The sequence below is a fragment of the Phaseolus vulgaris genome, chromosome 3, assembly GCF_051622355.1.
Source record: "Phaseolus vulgaris cultivar YP4 chromosome 3, ASM5162235v1, whole genome shotgun sequence".
Classification (NCBI taxonomy): Eukaryota; Viridiplantae; Streptophyta; class Magnoliopsida; order Fabales; family Fabaceae; genus Phaseolus; species Phaseolus vulgaris.
The window spans coordinates 42,049,802-42,071,605 of record NC_143500.1 but is presented as its reverse complement, the minus strand read 5'-3'; the positions used below and the strand labels follow the sequence as shown (position 1 = coordinate 42,071,605).

At 32.1% G+C, this 21,804-nt stretch overlaps 2 protein-coding genes across 2 annotated transcripts; one reads left to right on the top strand and one right to left on the bottom strand.

Annotated features, from left to right (window-relative positions):
* Positions 1-11,571: 11,571 nt before the first annotated feature.
* LOC137807696 (protein COBRA) lies at positions 11,572-15,574 on the top strand. The gene is made up of 6 exons (XM_068608454.2): positions 11,572-12,228; positions 12,840-12,919; positions 13,445-13,901; positions 14,349-14,505; positions 14,582-14,859; positions 14,955-15,574. The coding sequence occupies exons 1-6, from the start codon at positions 12,123-12,125 to the stop codon at positions 15,239-15,241; spliced, it is 1,365 nt and encodes a 454-aa protein (XP_068464555.1). The 5' UTR covers positions 11,572-12,122; the 3' UTR covers positions 15,242-15,574.
* Positions 15,575-16,244: 670 nt separating this feature from the next.
* Positions 16,245-21,523, bottom strand: LOC137807695 (uncharacterized). Its single transcript, XM_068608453.1, has 4 exons — positions 20,157-21,523; positions 19,728-19,864; positions 17,391-18,265; positions 16,245-16,678 (listed from the first exon to the last, which is right to left on the bottom strand). The coding sequence occupies exons 1-3, from the start codon at positions 20,807-20,809 to the stop codon at positions 17,406-17,408; spliced, it is 1,650 nt and encodes a 549-aa protein (XP_068464554.1). The 5' UTR covers positions 20,810-21,523; the 3' UTR covers positions 16,245-16,678; positions 17,391-17,405.
* Positions 21,524-21,804: the final 281 nt, after the last annotated feature.

Below are 21,804 nucleotides of genomic sequence, written 5' to 3'. Positions count from 1 at the left end.
TAACTCACTTTCATCCATCAAAAATACCAAGAACCATCATCTCATTACAACTTTTAACCATGTCAGTTTCCTAATTTATATATATAATAAAAATTATATTAAAATGAGAAGGGTTAAAATTTTAAATTATAATAGATTACTTTGTTAAACTACACTATTTAATAATTAATTTTAATAAAAAAAATGGAAATAGTTTTAAATATCATTTACCCTAATAAATTATTAATTTAAAACATGCACTCTATGTATAAATCTAGTTTTTTCATTGTATTAGTTGAAAAGTTGTTAATGTTTTGTTTATATATTGGAAATTGAAGGTGAGATGATACAAGAGTGTAAATTATCTTGAGCTTGAAGTACTTTTAACCTTGTGTTAGTGTGATTTAATTTATTTTCTTCCATGTACCAATGTAATTGCAACAGTTCTTTATATTTATATATATATATATATATATATATATATATATATATATTTATCTCTATGTATTATATCATACTTAATAAATTAAACATGTTGTTATTATTAAATGTGTGTATATCATTGAAGATGAAACTCTAAATATGATGGAAACAATACTAGTAAGTATTGTAAGTTTTGTTTTTCTTTCAAGTATTAGAATTATTGATTTTTTTATATTATTTTTTCATTCATAACTAAAGATTACATTAATTATCTCTTTTTATTAATTATATCCTCGGCAATTTTTTAATCACTAGTGCAGAGTTGACAATAAAAAACAATAAAAAAAAAAATACTGGTTGAACTTTCTGTAAATTAGGCATCATTGTAGTTCAATTGGGTTCGATGTAAAATTCGATATTTACTTTGAATTTATACACATTTCGACGTAAATATAGAATGTTGCGTTAGATCCTACATAGCTCAAGTAACAAAATTTGCATTTAGGCATTCATAATTTTAGAGAACATTATTGTGAGTTCACTTTTTTTTATTGCAATCGATCCTACATAAATTTACATTGAGATCTAACACGGAAATTTTAGATATCCATTCATGACGTTTAGTCCATATTTTGACATAATTTTAGAATTTTTACAATAATAATCAAATCCATATCCACCCTACAAAATGTCATCCTAGTTACCATGATATAAATTGTTTAAATCTCTTGTAATTAATTATAGATCCCGATAAAATTAATAACGGAGACATTTTTTTAAATAATATATACAATTTTAATAGTTTTACAACTTTAGCCCTTTAAGGTTGTAAAAGATTATTATTTGTAGAGGACTAGAAATATCAACGAAAAATGAGATGTAAACATTGAGCACTAAAAGTAGAAAAAAAATATTTTGAAAATTTAGGAAAAAGTTTTAATGTGAAAATTTTAATAAAAATATAATAAAAAATAAATTTGTAATTGAATAGTGTAAAGAAATGATTAAAATAATAATATTAAAAATGATAGGATGAGAGTAAAAATATTATGTTCATGAAAATATATACAAGGAAGAGGTGTCCTTATTGTTTAGTTTATGTGATAAGAATTATAAATTAAAGAAATAGAAAGGAAAATTATAAGATGGAGTTGGGCATTTCTAAAAGCTAATTATGAATAGAAGAGAGAGAGAAAGTTGGTCAGCAATCTATAGCATGCGTGATGAAGATTATATAATTAAGCTATCAAATCACTGAATTCCGTATATGATCATCATGCCTGCATCATTTTTTCCTGGAAGGCCAAATCACTTTTTCCACTGTCGTCAATTGTGGGGATAACATTAATTTATTTTATATTTTTCTTTTAATAACTTTTTTCTCAATTAATTTATATTTTTTTAAAATTTAATTAAAATCAATAATTTAATTAATTTATATTATTTAAAATATTTAAAAAGCTTTAATTAAAATCTATATGTTTTTATATTGTCGAATTAAATTAAGATTGACAATTTTTTATACTAAGGATATTTTAGAGAGGAAAAAGCAAACTATCAAGTCTCGTAATGAAAATGATATTGTAAATAAGGAAGAGAGAATGCTTTTTTTCCCTTTATTTCTTTTTGAATGTCAAAAAGATAGGTTTATTGGTGTTAAAATTTGTGTATGGAGTATCATATCTCTTGTGGGTGGAGGAAAAATGGTGGTGGAAGTGAAAGATCTATTGCTTTGTGTAGACTATAAACTAGCATGGCTATAACAAGAATTTTCACTTTTTCTCCCTAGTTCATCGTGAAGCCGCAGAAGCTTTAAAATGATTTAAGAACCTTACAATTGTTTATGAACCTATATCTTTTGCAGGATCCAAAAACCCTCCCCAGAATATATAGATTAACTATGCCTGCAAAAGTTCTGCTCCTTTTTCCACCCATAAAGAAAGATGCAAATAGGTTTGAATATCCAAACAAATTAATATCTCTCTCTTTATATACATCAAATGCAAGTGTTGTAGTCCTTCCTTTTTCTTTTTGTTATTTTAGAATCCTTCATTTTTTAATTATTTCTCTCTTGATAGTACTCTGTATTCCTTTCTGCCTTCTCAAATCACAACCAGCTACCATCCATCATCAACACAGTAATACTGGTCATCGATTTATTTCATCAAAATTAATTATATATATATTATTAAATAGAAACTAATTTTAATGTTAAATTAGAGATATTTAAAAACTAAATAAAATTTTGATTTTTAAAATTGTTATTGATAAATGATTTTTAAATTGGTATCTAATTAGTAACCAATGTTTTTCTACCAAATTTAGAAACTAAATAATTGGTAGTTAAAACCTTGATAGCTAATTAGATACCAATTTAGAAACTATTTAACAATAATAGAAACTAATTTAGAAATATTTTTTTTAAATTTTTTTAAAATGATCTCTAATTTAATTATTATTACAACTAATTATTTTGATCTCTAAAAATTGATTTTTATTTGAGGATTTTCTTGTAATATATATTTATATATTTTTTAAAATTATGCTAGCTTGTTTTGTTTTAATGGTAAAATATATATATATATATATATATATATATATATATATATATTGTGGTGAATTTTAGAAGGAAAAAAATATTAGTTGTCGTCTGAGAATCCTATACCTCACAAGAAGGAGGCAACAAATAAGTTAATAAAAATGAGCTAACCAATTAATTATGCACTAGAAATTACATAAACTAGGTTATGATTATTAGATTTTAGTAAATACTAGAAATATTATAGGAAATGAAGATATAATAACAATAACACTTTTTTTTTTCTTAAATCTTGTAGGATTTAAGAAAATGACTGAAACTGATGAGTGATGGTCACATCGAAGTCGAGTGACAAAGTAACTTACAATTCACTAAGCATTTTAGAAGATTGCGTACACCTAGCACTAAGTGTCGTGGTCGATGCTGATGTTTTGACTTTAATTGATGGATTTTTTTTAATGAAATCTAAGAGGAAAGAGCAAGCAAAAACCGTACAACAGATCACATGTCAAGGTTGGTAAGAGCTGCAATTTCTGTAAAACTTTTTATGATCATACAAATACTGCAAGTTATAGGTGTCAACGATGGATGTGTACTAAGATGTTTATTTGTAGATTCTATCCTTCCTTCTAGTTAGTTCACAAGGATTAGACACTCATATTTTGGACCATACAATCCTGTGACATGAAATGCCCCAAAACATGGATTAACTACATTATTTCATTTAATTAACTGCCAATATATTAGACTACACACGACAATAAATAATAACAAGTTCTTGAAAGATGTTAACTGCTACATTTAGAATTTGTTTTTCCTTAGTAGTGCTAATATGTTTAGGGTTTAGTGTTAATATATTTACAACTCAGATGTAAGTTGTGTCTTTAAATATACATTTTATTCTTTTCGTGTTCAAAACAATGTCCCAATGGGATGTTTGATATGTGTAACCAATAAGGTATTAAAATACACACGAGAGTAGATAAAAGTACAACAAGAGTGTTTACCTTAGGAACTAACAGACGTTTTTGCTGTAAAAGAAAGCAATTCAGATGCTAATTAACTTAAGTAGTCAAATTTGGGACAGTAACAATCCAATTATTATATGCTTAGTTGCTAAGTAGTTTAGTGACTAATATTTCATCAGTAGTAATTGAGTGACTGATGTTTCTATTGCTGACATATAAATTCACCCGTCACTGACATGTTGGTTGTTTCTGATATTGGGGAGCATAATCATTCTACTTAACACAAAGATCATTTCACAAATCTATAATTATGTGCTTCTGTAATAATTTTGCTTGACTAAGCAATCTACCAGGCTAGAGTGTGCCAAGATAAGATAAATCACCTTTAGAGGCATCACATTTTCATAGAATTGAAACCTAAATCAATTGGAAGATATATAACTATGACACTCTTGTTATTATTCTTAATTTTCTGTTGTTTTGTATTACCTGCAATCTGTAGATATTTAGCCAACAAAGAACAAAGTCACACACCAAGATGTTTAAAATGAACTTAATTAGCTTTGAAAGCATGATCTATATCCCCAGTGAGTCCAAAAAAAATCTTCAGAAACGAATCATAATTATGAACTAAACAAGGCTTGTTGTTAATCCTTTTACTTGAAGATGCCGCGAAAAGGAAGATCGCGATCTGCCAGTGGCATAAAATTGTTAAAGAAAGATTGAGTGAACCGAGTTAGAATGAAGATTATATTAGAAGATGATCTAAATCTAGTAAGGCTCTAGCTGCTTTAAGTAGAAAATTGAAGTTTAATCCTGGAACCAGATTGGTAAGTAATTGCTATGTGATTCCAATCAATCGAAAAGCAAAAGTTGAAATCTAGAAAAGAGATAAAGAAAATAAAAGAAGATGAATTAAAAAATCATGCGCCGCCTCCTCAACTACGCAAAACCTAAGGTTTTAAAAGCCTGGCTCAAGCATATGAACGAATCATCATCCTCCACCACCCATCGAACCTACATAACAATAAAAAACAACACAAATGGATAAATTCTATGTTATTTATATCAGACAAGAGATTGCAGAGAACCTAATTCTGAATTCCCATCGCATTGCATGCATATATATATATATATACATGTCGATGATTTTATTAATGAATGTGTAACCATCATACTGGCCTGTTGGATGCTTCTCCAACATATGCTTTAACATGTTAAAGAAACACTGGAGAGCAAAAGTAGTTTCTTTGTAATGTGCTCTCCTCAATTTATGGACCACACAAATAATTGGTTTGGTTTTGAAAAGAATGAAAATGATGATGGTGATCCTGTTATGACATCAACAATTTGGCTAACCAAGAATGGTATGAATGGGGACAACTGTTGGGATCTCGGGTAGGGCAAAAGCTGCAAATTCACTCACTATTTAATGCCTAAACCCATTATTTTAGTTTTTTTCACTGTCTTAAAGCTTCATACTTAATTACTTAATACAAACCTTCTTTTCTACACAACAACATGAGAGAGGCTAGTTCTCTAAGATTTGTGCTAATTGCAAGGTGGAATCTGCAACTACAATAATCGTGAAGAGCTTTCATCACCTATCATCACCTAGTTCATTATCTATCTCATTCAGGATGTTGGAAATGTCATATTAACTAAAAATAATAATATTTTATAATATATAATTGAATATAAAATTTATTTTATAAAGTTGAATTAAATTTAAAATTCATTTTTAATAAATAATCTCATTTCCAATTTTATGTTATCTATTCAATGTTTTTAATTTATATAAAGAAATTTTAAATATTAGATAGATGGATATATTAAATGCTTGAAAATTAAGTTAGTTATTGATTGTATTATGCATAAATCATTGTTAACTATTACACTTTACTAAATTCTTTGTTACTTAGATAAATAAACGAGCTTGATTGGTTAAAATAAATATTATGAAAGTAAACTTGTAATAATTATTGATTTGTAGTCTCAATAAGATATTATAGAATTAATTAATTTTATATTATAAAATATCCGTATTCAATTTTATGTTTGTTGGAATACCAACTTTAATCTCTATTCGCATGTTGCTTAAGTACATACGAATATCTACTAATGTCAGTTGAGTGCCATTGGACACGTTAAACAAATTTATATTCAAATTTTAATTTAATATAATTATAATTTAATAAATCATGAAATAGAAACTAATTTTAGGAAAAAAACAATTAGTTACTATAATGATTAAAGTAGAGATCATTCTAGAGATTAAAAAAAATTTAATTTTTATTATTGTTAAATAATTTTTAAATTAGTATCTAATTAGTCACTAAGTTTTTAAACTATTTATGGCATATGAAGTGAATCCTTATAACTCCATACATTTATTGTATAGTTAAAAAATGTTATAATTGTTTTCAACCCTTTGATTTTTTAGTTTATTATTTTTAAAAAAAATAATCCAATCCAGTATAATAAATTTACTTAGATACATAAGAATATTAAATATTTTGTGAGTCATATAGTATGATTTATCCAATCTGGATGTTTGGTTGATGGCAAATTTAAAGAATTCGATTAAAGTAAATGGAATAGGTATGATGTATAAGGTAGAGGGGTGTTTGTTTTAAAAGAAAATTTGAAAAGTTAAAATCAGATTTGAAAATATGGAATAACGATATTTTTGGAATTGTTAATTGAGCAGGGGAAGTTCTGCAAGAGAGGACGAAAAGAATTTAGGTGAGTCTGTGAGGAAGGTGAGGAGACTATTGTTAGCATAACAAAGTTAAAAAAATTTCAAGCAGGAAGCTGTCCAATTGGCGGGGTGGGGTTGATGAAATCGTGCTTCTCAGTTTTGTGTCAATTCTCAATTACGATGTGATGAAAACTCCTTTTAAAAATCTGTGGATGCTAGTAGGGGTGTCACAAGAAGGACGTGTTTTGTGATGAATTGGTTGGTAGAATCAAGAATAGACTAGGTAGGTGGAATGGTAGATTTGTCTCGTTAGCAGGGAATATTTGCTTGATTAAGTCTGTTTTGTTGTTAATCCCTCTGTTTTATCTTTCCCTGTTTAAGATACCCTCCATAGTGTTGAAGAAGGTTGTGACTTTATAGAGAAATTTTGTATGGGATTGGGGGTTTGAAGGGAGGAAAATTAACTGCACTTCCAGGACAAGGTTTGTGAATCTTGGGAAGCGGGCGACTTGACATTCTTAATATTAGGCTTTCAATCTGGCCTTATTGAGAAAATGGATCTGGCGTCTGAGTCTAGACAAGGGTGGACTGTGGAAGGAGATTCTTGAGTCTAAGTATGGAGGTTGGAGATGTTTTAAAGAGTAGAGGTTAAACAACTTTGATTCTCTCTAGTGAAGAGACCTGAAGGATATTTGGATGTTGGAGGGTTGGGGAAAGACTTTTGAAAACCGCTTTAAGTGGGAAGTTGGTAATGGGAAGGAAGTATTCTTTTGGGAAGATATTTGGGTGGGTTCTAGTGATTTGAAAAGTAGGTTGCCAAAGTTTTTCTCTATGTCCGTGGATAAAGACGTTAAGCTTTTTCGTTGTGAAGATTGGGTTAATAACATTTGAGTGTGGAATTTAAATTGGAGAATGAGTCTTTTTGAGTGGGAGAAAAACCAGATTAGTCAGCTTCTTGAGGAGGTGCACGGTTTGAGTCTCGTTCTGGAAAATGAGGATAGATGAGTTTGGAAGGTTGGCGAGTCTATTGAGTATTTTGTTAATTCTTCCTATGGTATTTTAAGGGGAGAGGAAGAAGGGGAAGTTAAGCGGTTGTATAGTTCTTTTTGGAAGATAAAAGTTTTGCCCTTAGCTCATGTTGTTTATCTCTGGTCACGGGTAATCTCTAAAGTACCTTCTGTTTGTTTATTCTTTTGGGACTGGTGTCTTAACCCCTGGTTTGTATGTATTTAATTAAGTATAAGTGATTATTTAGGTTGGTCAGACTTGATTTGGGTTTTGCATGGGACTTTTGTTTTCGTTAATTGTTTTGAGAGGCAGGTGGTTTAGTCTTTGGAGATCTGTTTTCTAGTATTTGGTATAGTAGAAAGTTAGTGAGAAGTTTCTGAAGGAGGTGTTGTTCATTTCTGTACGATTTTGTATATAGATTGAATCACCCATAATATTTCTTATTTATTGTTGATAAAAAAAATGATTTATCCAATCTATAACTATTATCCTGAGATAAAAATGAAATGAACTTATTAATAAATTAAAATTAATTTATACTAAAATAAAGTATTTTTTTTAAAAAGATTATAAGAGAAAATATCTATAAATTATTTTTTTTTGTTAAAAGTATTGATGGAGATATTTGTGCAAACATGTATTTCATAGGTTGATTTAAACTATTATTGCAATAAATGTTCGAACATATTTCATTTTTCATCCCATGTATTGATATGTACCTCCATAGAATTTGAGTTTTTAATTTTACATTCCAAAAATATATATTTTTATTTGTGCTTTATGAAATGTATTTTGAGAATATGACATATATTCTAGAATATATATTTTGAAAATATTCTGTAATCTGGATCTAAAATTATATTTTGAAATATATTTTCAAAAATGTATTATTAGATTATACAATCTATAAAATATATTTTATAAGATATTTTTTGAATCCATAAATACATATAGAAATATACAATTCAAAATATATTTTTTTCAAAAATAGTTTTTCATTTCAATTCCTAATACGGGTGCAAGTTTAAAAAGACGGGGTTGCATAATACAATGGCTAAATTTTGAAGGGCAAATGCTTCCTACACCCAATCAATCATTTTTAACCTGCACCCAACATATTTTTTTAATTTTCAAAAAATGTCTTTAATTCTGGAAATAAAAATCCGAAATTGAAAATAATATATTCTGAAAAAATAAATTCGGAAGAGATTATTGAGTTTTGGAAATAAAAATCTGGAAACAAAAAATTAAAATTCTATTTCGGATAAAAAAATCCGGAATTGAAAAATAATACATTCCAGAAAAAAAAATTCAGAAAAGAAATAATTGTGTTACGGAAATGAAAATCCGGAAACAAAAATGAAAAACTCATTCCAGATAAAAAAATCCGTAATATAAAATTTCGTTCCGGAAAAAAAAATCCAGAACACATATTTTGGGAATTTTTTTTGAAGGACAGTTTCATCTTTTTCGCTGAGATGGGTGCAGTGATATAGTGCAGGAAGCAATTGCCATTTTCAAGTTATATAAGCCCATAGAAATGGACAAACCTTTTCTTACCCATTTGTTTGCACGCAATTGCTTCTTGCACCCAATCAATTTTGATTGGCACCCAACAAATATTTTAAAATTTCATTCTGTCATTTTCACACATTTGTTTACGGATGTCAATATTTGAAAGTGATTTTTATACATTCTGAATTTAGAAATTCAAAAGGTCATTTTCATATTTCATTTAAGCTTCTGGATGGTCATATCCAGAATGGTGTATTGTAAATGGTGTTGAGAATTGAGATCTGGAACTCATTTATGTTTGCATACGGATCTTGACATCCGAAAGGTCAGTGTGTTGAGTGCAAATCTGAATTGATATGGTGCAGGAAGAATCAACCTTGTTTGCAAAGTGTAACTTGTATGCTTATAAACTGAAATACCCGTAAAACTAAAAAGAAATACAAACTATAGAAATAAAATAAATAAATTATAATTTAGAAGAGATATTTACATTTGACTTATCTTTAAAAGAATCATTCCTAAGAAATTTGTGTGTTATAATATATAGTTAAACATCTATATCTTTCCTTATCTTTTTGCTTATTTTATTTTAGCATTAGAAAGAAGTGAAAGATGGTTAAAAAAATCTAAGTGAATTTTTTTAAAGATGATATATTTAAAAATTCTCGTATGTTTTAGTTATAAGCAAGTGGAACAAGCAGATTTTAGACTTCAGTTAATATGTCTAACTGGAGGGTGCTTCTTTTTAACCCCATCATAAGATAAATGATTAAGTGTTCTATTTAATTCGTATTTATTATCAAAAATTCTTTTCAGAGCACACTCCATAAAAGCTATTCTGAAAAATACATTGCAAAACATATTATATACATTACATAAAGTTTATTTCCAAAAATACTGATTTTTGTAAAGTATGTTCCCAAAAAAGCTTCTAAAAGATAATCTAGAACTCATTTAAAAAAGGGGTAAAACAGTCATTTTGAAAATTGACGGGTTACAGGTAGTTTGAGTCCATTTGTGAAGATAAAGTTGCTACGAGATGTCTCTGAAGAGAAGCAGATAAAGAGAAAAAATGAGAAGGGTTTTGGTATTTCAAAAGACTTTTAAAAGATTAGGTGATTTGAAGAGTAAAAGGGTTGGGTATAGATAGTGTTTTTTAGTGCCGAATTCTTTATTGGGCTCAGCCCTTCAATTAGTGCATATAATTTGGACAAGTTCTTCCTACACCCAATCATCATTTTTAACCTGCACCCAACATAATTTTTTATGCTCTTCATTAAAAAAGAATCTAGAATTGAAAATATTACATTTTGGAAAAGTATATCCGGAATTCAAAATTCAAAATCTCATTATTTTAAAAAATTATGAATACATAGAATTCGTTCAAGAAAAAAAATCTGGAAACATTCTGGAAAAGAGGATCCATAGTGTATAACCCTATTTATTTAAGGGTATCTTTGTCTTTTCATACTGAAATTGGGATGGTGCAGGAAGTAATTGCCTATAATGACATAAATGTTTGCCAAAGTGAGCATGTGTTGTAACTTCAAAAAACTGGGATCAAAATTCATTGAAATGAACATAGCTAATATATACTACTTTTCATTTCAACTATTGGGAGGGGTGAGAGTAGGTTCTACCAACGACGGAATTTGATAAAAAAAAAATTGGAGAGGTAAAAATAATTAAAACTATAATGTATAAATTAAATGTAGTGATTTGATAATGTTATCTATTTAACAACATTATTAAATACCAAATATTAATTATTTGGTTATGTCATCCACACACTTTTCTTCTTCATGGATGTATGTCATTAGTTTTGCGTGGTAGTGAATTAAAGTCCATAATAATTAATTACCTTATCTGCCGCAAAGTGATTCTCATGTCTTAACTCTTCAGAAAAGTTCCACCAAGTGACCAATGTTTTTTTAATCATGAATTCAACATTTATATTAATTCACAAACCATATTCACCCAATTGAATTAATATTAATAAATTATGTCAGAGTTCTACAGATTATTCAACTCGATTGTTCTAAAGTTATAAGTTTCTTTTAGCAAAGTAATAATAATAATTTAAATTTAAAATAGTAAATTATATCAAATGAAAATCTAATGAATAGTCTGGAAAAATCAGATTTAGGGTTTTTTATATTTTTCGTGAAGGAAATACGTGTGCTAATAAGTTGGTTAATTTATGATTTATTCATAAAAAATATTTTTCATTGTTATAATAGACTTCCTTATAGTATGTTTTTAGAAATTTTTATTAATATGTATAGTCTACTTATGTATCGTTTTTATTAACATATGAGTTTTGATCTACTCCCCTAAATATCAAATAAAATAGTGATATAAAATGAAAATCTATTGGGATAAAAAAAATGATAGACGCGGCAAACATGATTAAAGGGAGGGGAAAGTGTCGTGTCTTTACTCTTCAGTGGTGTCTTCCTTTTCGCACCATAGTTCTTCTTTCTTCATTCACTGCATTGCTTTCTATTGAATTAAATAATACTGTTATTACTTCCCTTACATTCCTCTGTCCTCAACATTGATACTGAGAATGAAATAATTATATTTTTTATTCTGAAGAATGAGTACTTTTTGGTTTTTACGAGAAACTAAAACAGATTGATGTTTATTAAATTTAAAAACTAAAAAAGGAATATCGAAAGGAAAAATCACATTTTTTCCGGAATACTAGTACTTGGAAATGAAAATGAAGGGTGAGAAAGAGTATATTGATAATAATAATAATGACAGCACTAAGAAAAGCTGAACACTTTGGTAATTTTATTTTTGAAAAGACAGAGAGAGCATGATAATGTCACTCGCAAGGGTGTCATTGATATTTGGCAACTCAAACTGTGTTTCAGATAGAAGAGAGTTTTTTCAAGTTGAACTCAAACTCAAAAGCCTTAACCTTGTCAAGGGTGAGTTCTAGCTACATTTCCATTGTGAAAGAAACTCTGCACTGAAAGAAATGGAGTCTGTGTGGTTGTCAACCACTGGATCTGCTGTCCCCCGTAGTGGCTTCTTGGCCTTCTTACTGCTGTCACTGCTCTTGTGCACTACATTCTCTTCTACTGGTACTGCTTAACTTTCATCCTCACTGATATCAACATTGCTTGGGAACACACTTTCTTACAATAGAGTTGTCATGAAGATTCAGGATCATTCCTATTTTCACTAAAACAAAAAATGAAGAAACAAGAAATGTTTTTTTGGGACTTCTGAGATTCTCTCAACTGTTTTTAGTGTTTTACATTTAGTCTTTCTTTAAGTTTCCTAGGCATTTGTACTGTGTTCTTATCAATTGCTGAGGCTTATATTTGCTGTTTGCTTTTGTTTTTAATGACGAAATGGCTACCATGTCGGGTATTGTTGTCTTCTGGCTCTCTTTGTAGAACTATAGACAAACCCAGTTACACACTTCTTAAATTAACGTTCATTTGGTGATTTTATGCGGATGTGACATAAGTATCTTTTCAACATCTTTTGAATGAAGAGGGAAAATGGGAAAGCTTTCTGTTTATTTTCTACTTGAAGAAACTACTTTTTTGGAGGCTTCTCTAATCTACACTTGAGAAGAAATGCTGTGAGATATATGAAACTTTGATCTATAAAATTGTTTGCTTTAAGTAATATTACCCAGAATTCAAAAGTCTTCTACTTTTCATGGTTGTTCAATCATATACAGAAGCCTATGATGCACTTGATCCGACCGGAAACATCACTATCAAATGGGATGTCATAAGCTGGACACCAGACGGCTATATGGTAAGTGATCATCACTAGTTTCATAACGACAGAAAATACTTGGGAAAACATCATATTGTGAGTTTTGGCATCTAACCTGAAAATTATTTTGGACTAAGAAATTAGAGCTGTACAGGACTAGATTCGTATTAGGCTTGGTGGATCTTCTCAGTTGTACAAGCCATGTTTCATCTGGACCTCTAGGGTGTCTGCTTGATTAAACTTTAATATGGTTAATGTTAGACTTCAATTCTTACACAATGGCTAGAACTCCATGTTTTAGCAAGCGGTGCATGTATCCAGGGTGAAACTTCTATTTGATAAAAAACAACACAAATAGCACTTAAGGAAGTGCATCTAAGTTTTCTCCTATGGTTAATTGGTTACTATTTTTTGACATGTTGTAAGTTACAATCATTTAGAACCAGACAGTAATTGTGTATAGGTTGTACCAATTTTTTATTACCTTCAAATTTATATAGAAATCAATATTAGGTGCTGTATTGTCTGTTTCTTTAACATACTAAATCCTTCTTGCTTTTACAGGCTGTTGTCACAATGTACAACTTTCAACAGTATCGGCATATTGAGGCCCCTGGATGGATACTAGGGTGGACATGGGCAAAAAAGGAAGTAATTTGGAATGTAATGGGAGGCCAAACCACAGAGCAAGGGGACTGTTCAAGGTTCAAAGGGAACATCCCTCATTGTTGTAAGAAGGATCCAACCATAGTGGATTTACTGCCTGGAAGTCCTTACAACCAGCAGATTGCGAATTGTTGCACTGGGGGAGTCCTAACCTCATGGGCCCAGGACCCTGAACATGCAATAAGCTCATTTCAACTCAGTGTTGGTTCTGCAGGAACAACCAACAAAACGGTCAAACTACCAAGAAATTTTACCCTGAAAGCACCAGGGCCTGGTTATACTTGTGGCCCTGCAAAGATTGTGAAACCAACTAAATTTATTACCAAAGACAAGAGGAGAAGCACTCAAGCATTGAGTAAGTTACTTGCAAAATGCATTGACTTGTAACTTTACATATATATATACTTGTTTCTTTCTGAACTTATCTGAAAAACAAAACTGTAGTTCTAGATAGATGTACACATTTGACTTTATTCCATAAATTTTCTCTCTTACAAAACTGAAGTGACTTTTGTATCTGATTAAATCTGTAGGTATAGAAGTGCACCTATCTTATAGAAACAGAAACTGAATAGGCTAATATTATTGAGTTACCAACAAGAGAACCCAATTTTCCTTCATAGCAGCAATATTTGTCCTCATTGATGAGATGGGATTATTAGCTTTTAGTCAAACAAATAATAAGTAGTGAAGTAACTAGACATAATTACTTATGCATTATACATTGACCAGAAAAATTATGAAAAGCAAGTTTTAGTTTCTCAGATTTGGCTTAAACCTAATCTGAATTTTTTTCTGGCAGTGACCTGGAATGTAACGTGCACGTATTCTCAATTCCTAGCTCAGAAGACCCCAACGTGCTGTGTTTCTCTTTCATCCTTCTACAACAGTACAATAGTAAACTGCCCTACCTGCACCTGTGGTTGCCAAAACAGAACAGAACCTAGCAGCTGTGTAGAGTAAGTCATTAATTTATCATTCTTGTGTTATGTATAAAACTGTCCTCTGATATAATTTTCTGAACTTTTCTTACAGTCCCAATTCCCCACATCTAGCTTCAGTAGTATCGCCACCAGGCAAATCTATAAATACACCTCTGGTCCGGTGCACCAATCATATGTGTCCTATTAGAGTGCATTGGCACGTGAAACTTCAATATAAAGAGTACTGGAGGATCAAAATCACAATCACAAATTTCAATTACGTAGTGAACTATTCACAATGGAACCTTGTTGTGCAGCATCCAAACTTTGACAATGTAACGCAGGTTTTCAGCTTTAACTACAAGCCGCTAACGCCTTATGTGGGCTTAAGTAAGTTCTATCTTGAACTATCATATAGTCTTGGATAAACTCGTGAGTAAAATATTCCAATTCTTGTATGATTGTTTTGGGATCTGGTTTTGCAGATGATACTGGTATGCTGTGGGGAGTCAAGTTCTACAATGATTTACTTACTTCAGCAGGACCCTTCGGGAATGTGCAGTCTGAGCTCTTATTCCGAAAGGACAAATCAACCTTCACATTTGATAAGGGATGGGCTTTCCCTCGAAGAATTTATTTCAATGGAGACAACTGTGTAATGCCACCTCCTGATGCCTATCCATGGCTGCCCAATGCAAATTCAAAACTAGTTTTCTCTTTACTAAGCACAGTTTTTGGCACTTTAGCTTGTGTGGTAATGTTATTGACTTAATCATGTTGGAGAATCTATGTATGTGGAACATAAGGGCGTCATCTTCTCTTTTGAAGTTACCCAAGTTATCTGCACAAGATTGCTGAAACTGAAGTCATTCACACGGTTCAAAATATGCATGGAACACCGTGGCATACATGCTTGCCACAAGAATTCTGTCCTGTTATTTACTTAGAAGGGTAGATTTATACTCCCACGTGGTGTTTTTTTGTAGCTTTTGCGTTGTAAAATTATCTAATCGTTAGTTTTTCTTTGTTCTTTTTTGCTCTCTAGAGTAGACAACTGAGTTCCTAGCATTTTGATGAATTCAAGCATAAAATTTAGTTAGCGCCCCCTACACTTTTCTGGACTGTTTTTTCTTTCGATGTATTAATTATCTGTGCTCATTCTGGCTTCAGTGTTTTATCATTTGTACGTGCATCACCATTATTTGATATTGCTAGCTTATCATAATTCATGCTCGCTCATACTCGTCATCTCTTTTGTTTTCGAAAACAAATAATTTTATTAACATGTGTTGGAATTTAATTTAAATATAATAGAAGCATAGGTTCGGTTTCAAAAGCATTGGTTGGTAATTGGTAGTCATCCTTGTGTGGCGTAGGTGGTTGTGGAAGAAGACGAGTATTTGAAGGTTTCTGTGCATGAAAATGGTTAATGCCTTGAATACAGAGTGGCACCAAGACTCGTGACAATGGTACGTGCTTCAAGTGTTGAATTTAGTGACGCGCTTCTCAACGAGATTAGTGAGTTGGTCTGGCAAGTCCCTATTCTGGTTCTCTCATTCATGATTATGAATTTGCTTGTCCCATCAAAGTGATGTAAAGTTACTTTTTCAGAAAATATGCATAAAAGTATATATCTCTACCTTCCACATTCCAACAAGAACAGGCTGGTTTCCACAGTATCACTCATCCAACTGTGCTTCTAATGTTGTTACTCAGAACTTTATATTTTGATCAAACTCTAATTTTTATTGAAAAACAGCAAGACTCGTAAACTGTTACACCTAAAGCTTGTCTTTATTATTACAATACCACTGCAGGATTAATATTTCAGTACGACAAAAAATGTCATTGCCAAAGTTGGCACGAAATCGAACGTCAATTCTAGTAAACAATTGTCCTGGTTTGAAATGTTTATGCCATGACAAGCATATTTTCATACATCTAAGGCATTTGTTTATTACATCCAGATGGATACATTACACTTGGGACAATTGCGTCCGAACTAATATCATAGATATAGCCCCTGACGTGTTTAGTAGATCAGTTATTCTGCAGACAAGTTCTTGAACCGAATCAGCACAAGCAAACTACATTAAATAGTTAGCAACAGATGAAAATAGCACCATTTGAAGATTCAATTTCACTGTGGCCTACGTTGTCTAAGATGACTGGCCTAGGTGTGTCTGTCACATGCCGCACAACCTGTTTCCTGCAACAAATACAAAATGAAATTTTCATCCTCTAAATTCCGTTTTATGTAAATGTACTTCACAGAGGGAAAGCAATATATTGAATCATTTGATACCTAATTAATCATTACACAAACATAGAATTAAATATTAATAATTTTTTTGGTGATTGAAAAACTTAAATGCATACCATGCAAGTGAGACACCGTTTCCCTTAATTGCTCAAGGGGATGATGACTTGTTTGTTTGGCCAGAGACCCAAAAGAGATGGTGTTTTATTTTATGCATTATGAGTGTAAAAATGTTATACTTCCATTCAATAATATATTGTTAATGTCAAAGTAATTAATGAGTTTGACAATGCAAGATGTTATTAATGTCAAACTCATTAATGTCACAATACATCATTTTTACAGTTTTTACACCGGTATCAATATTAGATCGGAAAAGTATGTTAAAGATCTACAATTTAATAAAAATTGAATAAGAAAAAGTCTCTTTCACTGATGGTGTTAGTTCACATAATTTAATTAGTCATTTTAAAATAGAGCCTTAAATGACAGCCTCAAATATTATTTTTCGTTTTCCTCGAAAGCAGAGGAATGGAGGAAGCATGGTATAAGCTAGTGCATAGTGAAGAGTGGTAACCACAAGTTTACCTGAGGCAAAGTGCCAATGTAGTCCGCATAGAGAAATTAGGTCACCAAATTTTCACAAAACAGGAAAACGTACCTCTTCCAAAGCATTTTATGTAATCCGCAGAGTGCAAGAAGAATCATTCTCCTGCTTCACCTGCATGGATTGCCTCTCATGCTCAACTCGCTGAAGCTGTGATGACAATTGCAGCAAGTCGATGGTTGCACCATCTTCGCAGGAAAGTCTATCCTTCACATTCATGAATTCAGAACCATGGAAGATACCATCTGTCATATCAAAGTTTACAATATCATTATGGTCTGATATTAACACAGGACTGAGATGACTTCCATCTGCATGATTCAGTTCTGAAGGAAAACTATCTGACACTCGGCTTGAAGAAGTCTGTGAGCTTATTCCTATCTTTTCAGACACCTGACTCATGCTATAGTGATGGCCATGACTGCTTGGAATAACCAAGGAGTGAACCAAGGGAATTCCTGATGATTGGCTAGAAGAGTTCTGGGATTGAGATGACAGAAGAGAGAGAGCACAACATGAGTCTGAAATCCCCGATAATCCTTGAACAGTTGATGCTGTATCAAAAACATTGAAGTCCTCATTTCCTATGGTGTCCTGGAATAGTGGCCTTAACCCAGAATCTTGTGCCCTGAGGGTAGGTGGATAGTGGCTATTGCTCTCACAGAAGATGCTTCCTGTGGTGGATGTTGCACAATTTTCTTGAAGAAAAGGAAATTGTTTTCCGTTATATGACGGAAATAATGATCTTGACTGAGGATGTCCATTGGATACAGGCATAGAAGAAAGATGCCTAAAGCCAGCTCCGTGTTCTGCTTTGATATGTCGCCAGAAGCCACTCATACCATATTTCTCAGAACACATGACCCCACTAGGAAGCATCTCTGGGCGGATAAAGGATGATGTTAGCATAGTTCCCTGAAATCTGCTATCTGCAACCACATGATCCTTATCAAATTCAAACAACTTTACTAATAACAGATGACTAAAAAAGTAGAGAAACCTGGCGTTGGGGAATCAGTTCTTACAAGAGTCGTGAAACCATCTAAAATTAACTGAGTAAATTAAATGGTTCAAAATATGATTAAGGAACAAAAGTAGCTTTAGAATTTGGGCACGTCCCATACAATTTAAAGACCAATTCAAGAGTTTCTGAATATTAAAACAACTAGAAATTTTTTAACACACTTTTGATGTTTTATCACAATTTTTTAACAATAAAGAAGTTTATTTCATTTCATGAAACAATTAAAAAAAACTTAAAACAGTAACGTACAACTCTCTCACTGCTTCATCTCTTTTTTCACCCTTGTTAATTAGAAACAGAAAAAAGAGTGGCAACAGTTGAGCTATATCATAGAATATTAAGGTTAGTATATGGTATAAAAGCTCGGAAGTTATTTCCAGCTGATTGGGCTTCATGTTGATGTTAATGATTAATCAACAGGGAGATGGATGTGTGGCACCTGTGGTGTGAGAAATTTAGATTGCATGGTTTTAGCCATGTGAAGGAGGAGAGGTGGACCGAGAAGGACATTGGAGAATTTGTCAACAGAGACCTCATGGTAATAACATCTACGAAATTTTGGTTTTAAAGTCTAAAGACATTGCGTGGTCCATGTCAACCTCACCTAGTTGAAGGACAGTTCCCCTAAGAGATAACACCAATCTTTTGTTCAAGAAGTCACTTAACATTTGCTAACAACAGAGTCCAAATTAAAACTAGTTAGACAATGTAGCCCAAAAATAAAGGAAGTTAGTTTACACAAGGTCAAAACAGAAAATAAATGAAGAATAAACATTTTGAAACAAATGTGGCTATGAGATGACACAGCATATCTTATAGATATATTATATATTCATCAGGTAAATCAACATTTGAAAATTCATATTTATTCTGTTGGGTGGGTGACAAAGCAGGATACCAATTAGTAGATTACCTCTAGAATATAATATAAGTTGGACCACATTACATGTTTTGAAGTGTGGCTGTTTGAACACAAAGAGTTAATATTGACACTGACATCAGAATGAAACCTGACAGAAATCTGTATGACAAATGTACCATAGTATGGACGGGAATCAAGTGAGATGTTAAACAGAAAGGCGAACAAAAACTTTGAATCATTTCTGAGGCTGTATGGAGGATTACATGAAGCCTTGGAAAAGGTAGAAATGGACAAGGAAAAGAAACAACCTTTTCAAAGGCGTGCTTCTATACTTTTTAGTGCCAACAGAGTTATAATTAAGTAGCCAATCACATGAAATCTAATCAATGAAGAATGCGAGGTTGAATGTGCATGTGTCCAAAAGTAAGATGGGAATTTAAGAGAAAAGGGAAGTGTAGGAGAGAGGAGAGCTATGTCATGAACTATTTTAAGAATATTTTATTACCCCCACATGGCTGAAGCAACCTCCCAGACTTTCCGGGATGAATCCCCATTTGTGGCTTTCTTCTACGCTCATTATGACCTGCAAGGCGTTTACGGCAGCTTCGTTTACCATCATCAAATTCAGCCAGCAAATGAAACCTGGATCATATAATAAACATTACAACAAAACTATATATCTCAACAACATAGCTTCTCATTTCAAACTTGTCCATTATGAAGTAGCAAAACTAGTAACCTTAACCATATATAAAGGGGAAAGGAAAAGTATATAAGCCAAAGCGGATAAAGCCTTTACAACCAATATGACATACAATTGAGTAGGTAAACAGTCATGTTGAGTATTCAAATAGGCACCAAAAAGAGACAAGCAATAGTAATACATATTTAGCAGCTTGGAATTGTAAAATGAACGGTTGAAAACTTGACCAACCTACTACATTGCTGGCAAAACCTTTGCTCAATACCATTGACTATAACGGTGGCAGTCTTGGAGTGAACCTCACACACCTTGTGCCTCTTGTGGTAATCTTTACAGGAGCTGAGATCCTTGTTACAGCCATAGACTTGGCAATATGCAGTCTGAGAGTGAACCCCCGAAACTCTAGCTCTCTTGGGAGGCGTTGATGACTCAGAAGAAGACAAAACTTTGGAAAACCCCGGATCAATGGCATCTCCATGGTCAGCAAATCGACCCAGCTTCAAATCAATGAGGGAATTTGAGTTTGAAAGCTTGGAATTTGAGTCCCCTCTTTGAGAAAAGCCACTTGGGGCATCCACAACAGTTCCTGTGATTCTGTCACTGGGTTGGTGTTGTCTTCCAGCATCCACCTTTCTGCTTGAAACACTGGCAATTAGATCATCGGACAAGTGTTTCCCCAACATTTCTGGAAAACCCAATTCCTCAAAACCTTGATTCTCAATGGTGTGCTGACCCAAACCCAACATCTCGTTGGAGAAACCACATGGGGTTTTGAGTTCCCAGCCCAAGAAAGAATTTATGGTCCTCCCGAGAGTGTTGGGAGGGGATAGTGCCTCATTGGAGACACACTCCTTTTCTTCAGGGACAAAGCTCCAAGATTCCATCACATGCAAAAGAACCAGGGTAGGTGCAAGACAATTAGACAGGACCAAACAACAATTGACTCCTGAATAGTATCCGGACAGTGTTCCTAATTCGCTATGGTCAGGTAGAGCTGGAATTTGGGGTCATGTTGGGTGAGTTGAGCAGAAAGGTAACGACTGAAAAAGCATTGTTTTACATTACCCAACAAAGAAAGACATGAATTTACTCTCCTAAAGCCATGAAGGTCTTCGATTTTGGAGAAACCAAACGGATTAAAGGAGGAAAGAAGAAGCCGCGAGAGAAGAACTAGAAAGGGACAAGGTGTGAGAAGAGCACGTGAAGAAGGGGGAAAGAAACGTAGAAGAAAACAAATAGGTGAATATGGTGAAGACAAAGAGGGTGTGAGGGTGGAGAAGCAGAGCTGAAGGGGGGAAAAATAGAGAATCGGGAAAAGTATACTGAAAGAGAAAGAGGGAGCAAGAAAAGGAAAGGAAAGGTAGTGTCTGTGAGAGAGTTTGCAAAGAGTGGAAGATGGGAGTGAAGTGAAGTGAAGTGAAGGTGAAAGAGGATTTACTCAACTGGGATGGAAAATTGAAGAGATTGGAATTCTGAGTTCCTATTTTTAGAGAAAGACAATGAGAGTGGACAGCTTTCCACCATGCTAGCTAGCAGCCATTCACACATACCTAAGTTCAGTGAAAGAGAGACATTCTTCTCCTCTCCACCTTTTATTTAAACATATTACATTTTTTCCTCACTTTTATATTTTTTCTATTTCTATTCAATCATTTTTACAATTAAATCAATTCATTTTTATTCTTCAATCCATTCTTAGATTTCTTTTATCCCAAACTGGAAACAACAAAAAAAATAGAGATAAAATTGAAGTTGTTTAAATGTAAGTAAACTAAGTGGATTTAAGTGTGTATGAATTTTTTAATAAATCGGATTGAAATTTTCATGCCAACTGTTTCATCAAATTAAAATTTTCAAGGTTTAATAAAAACATCATACA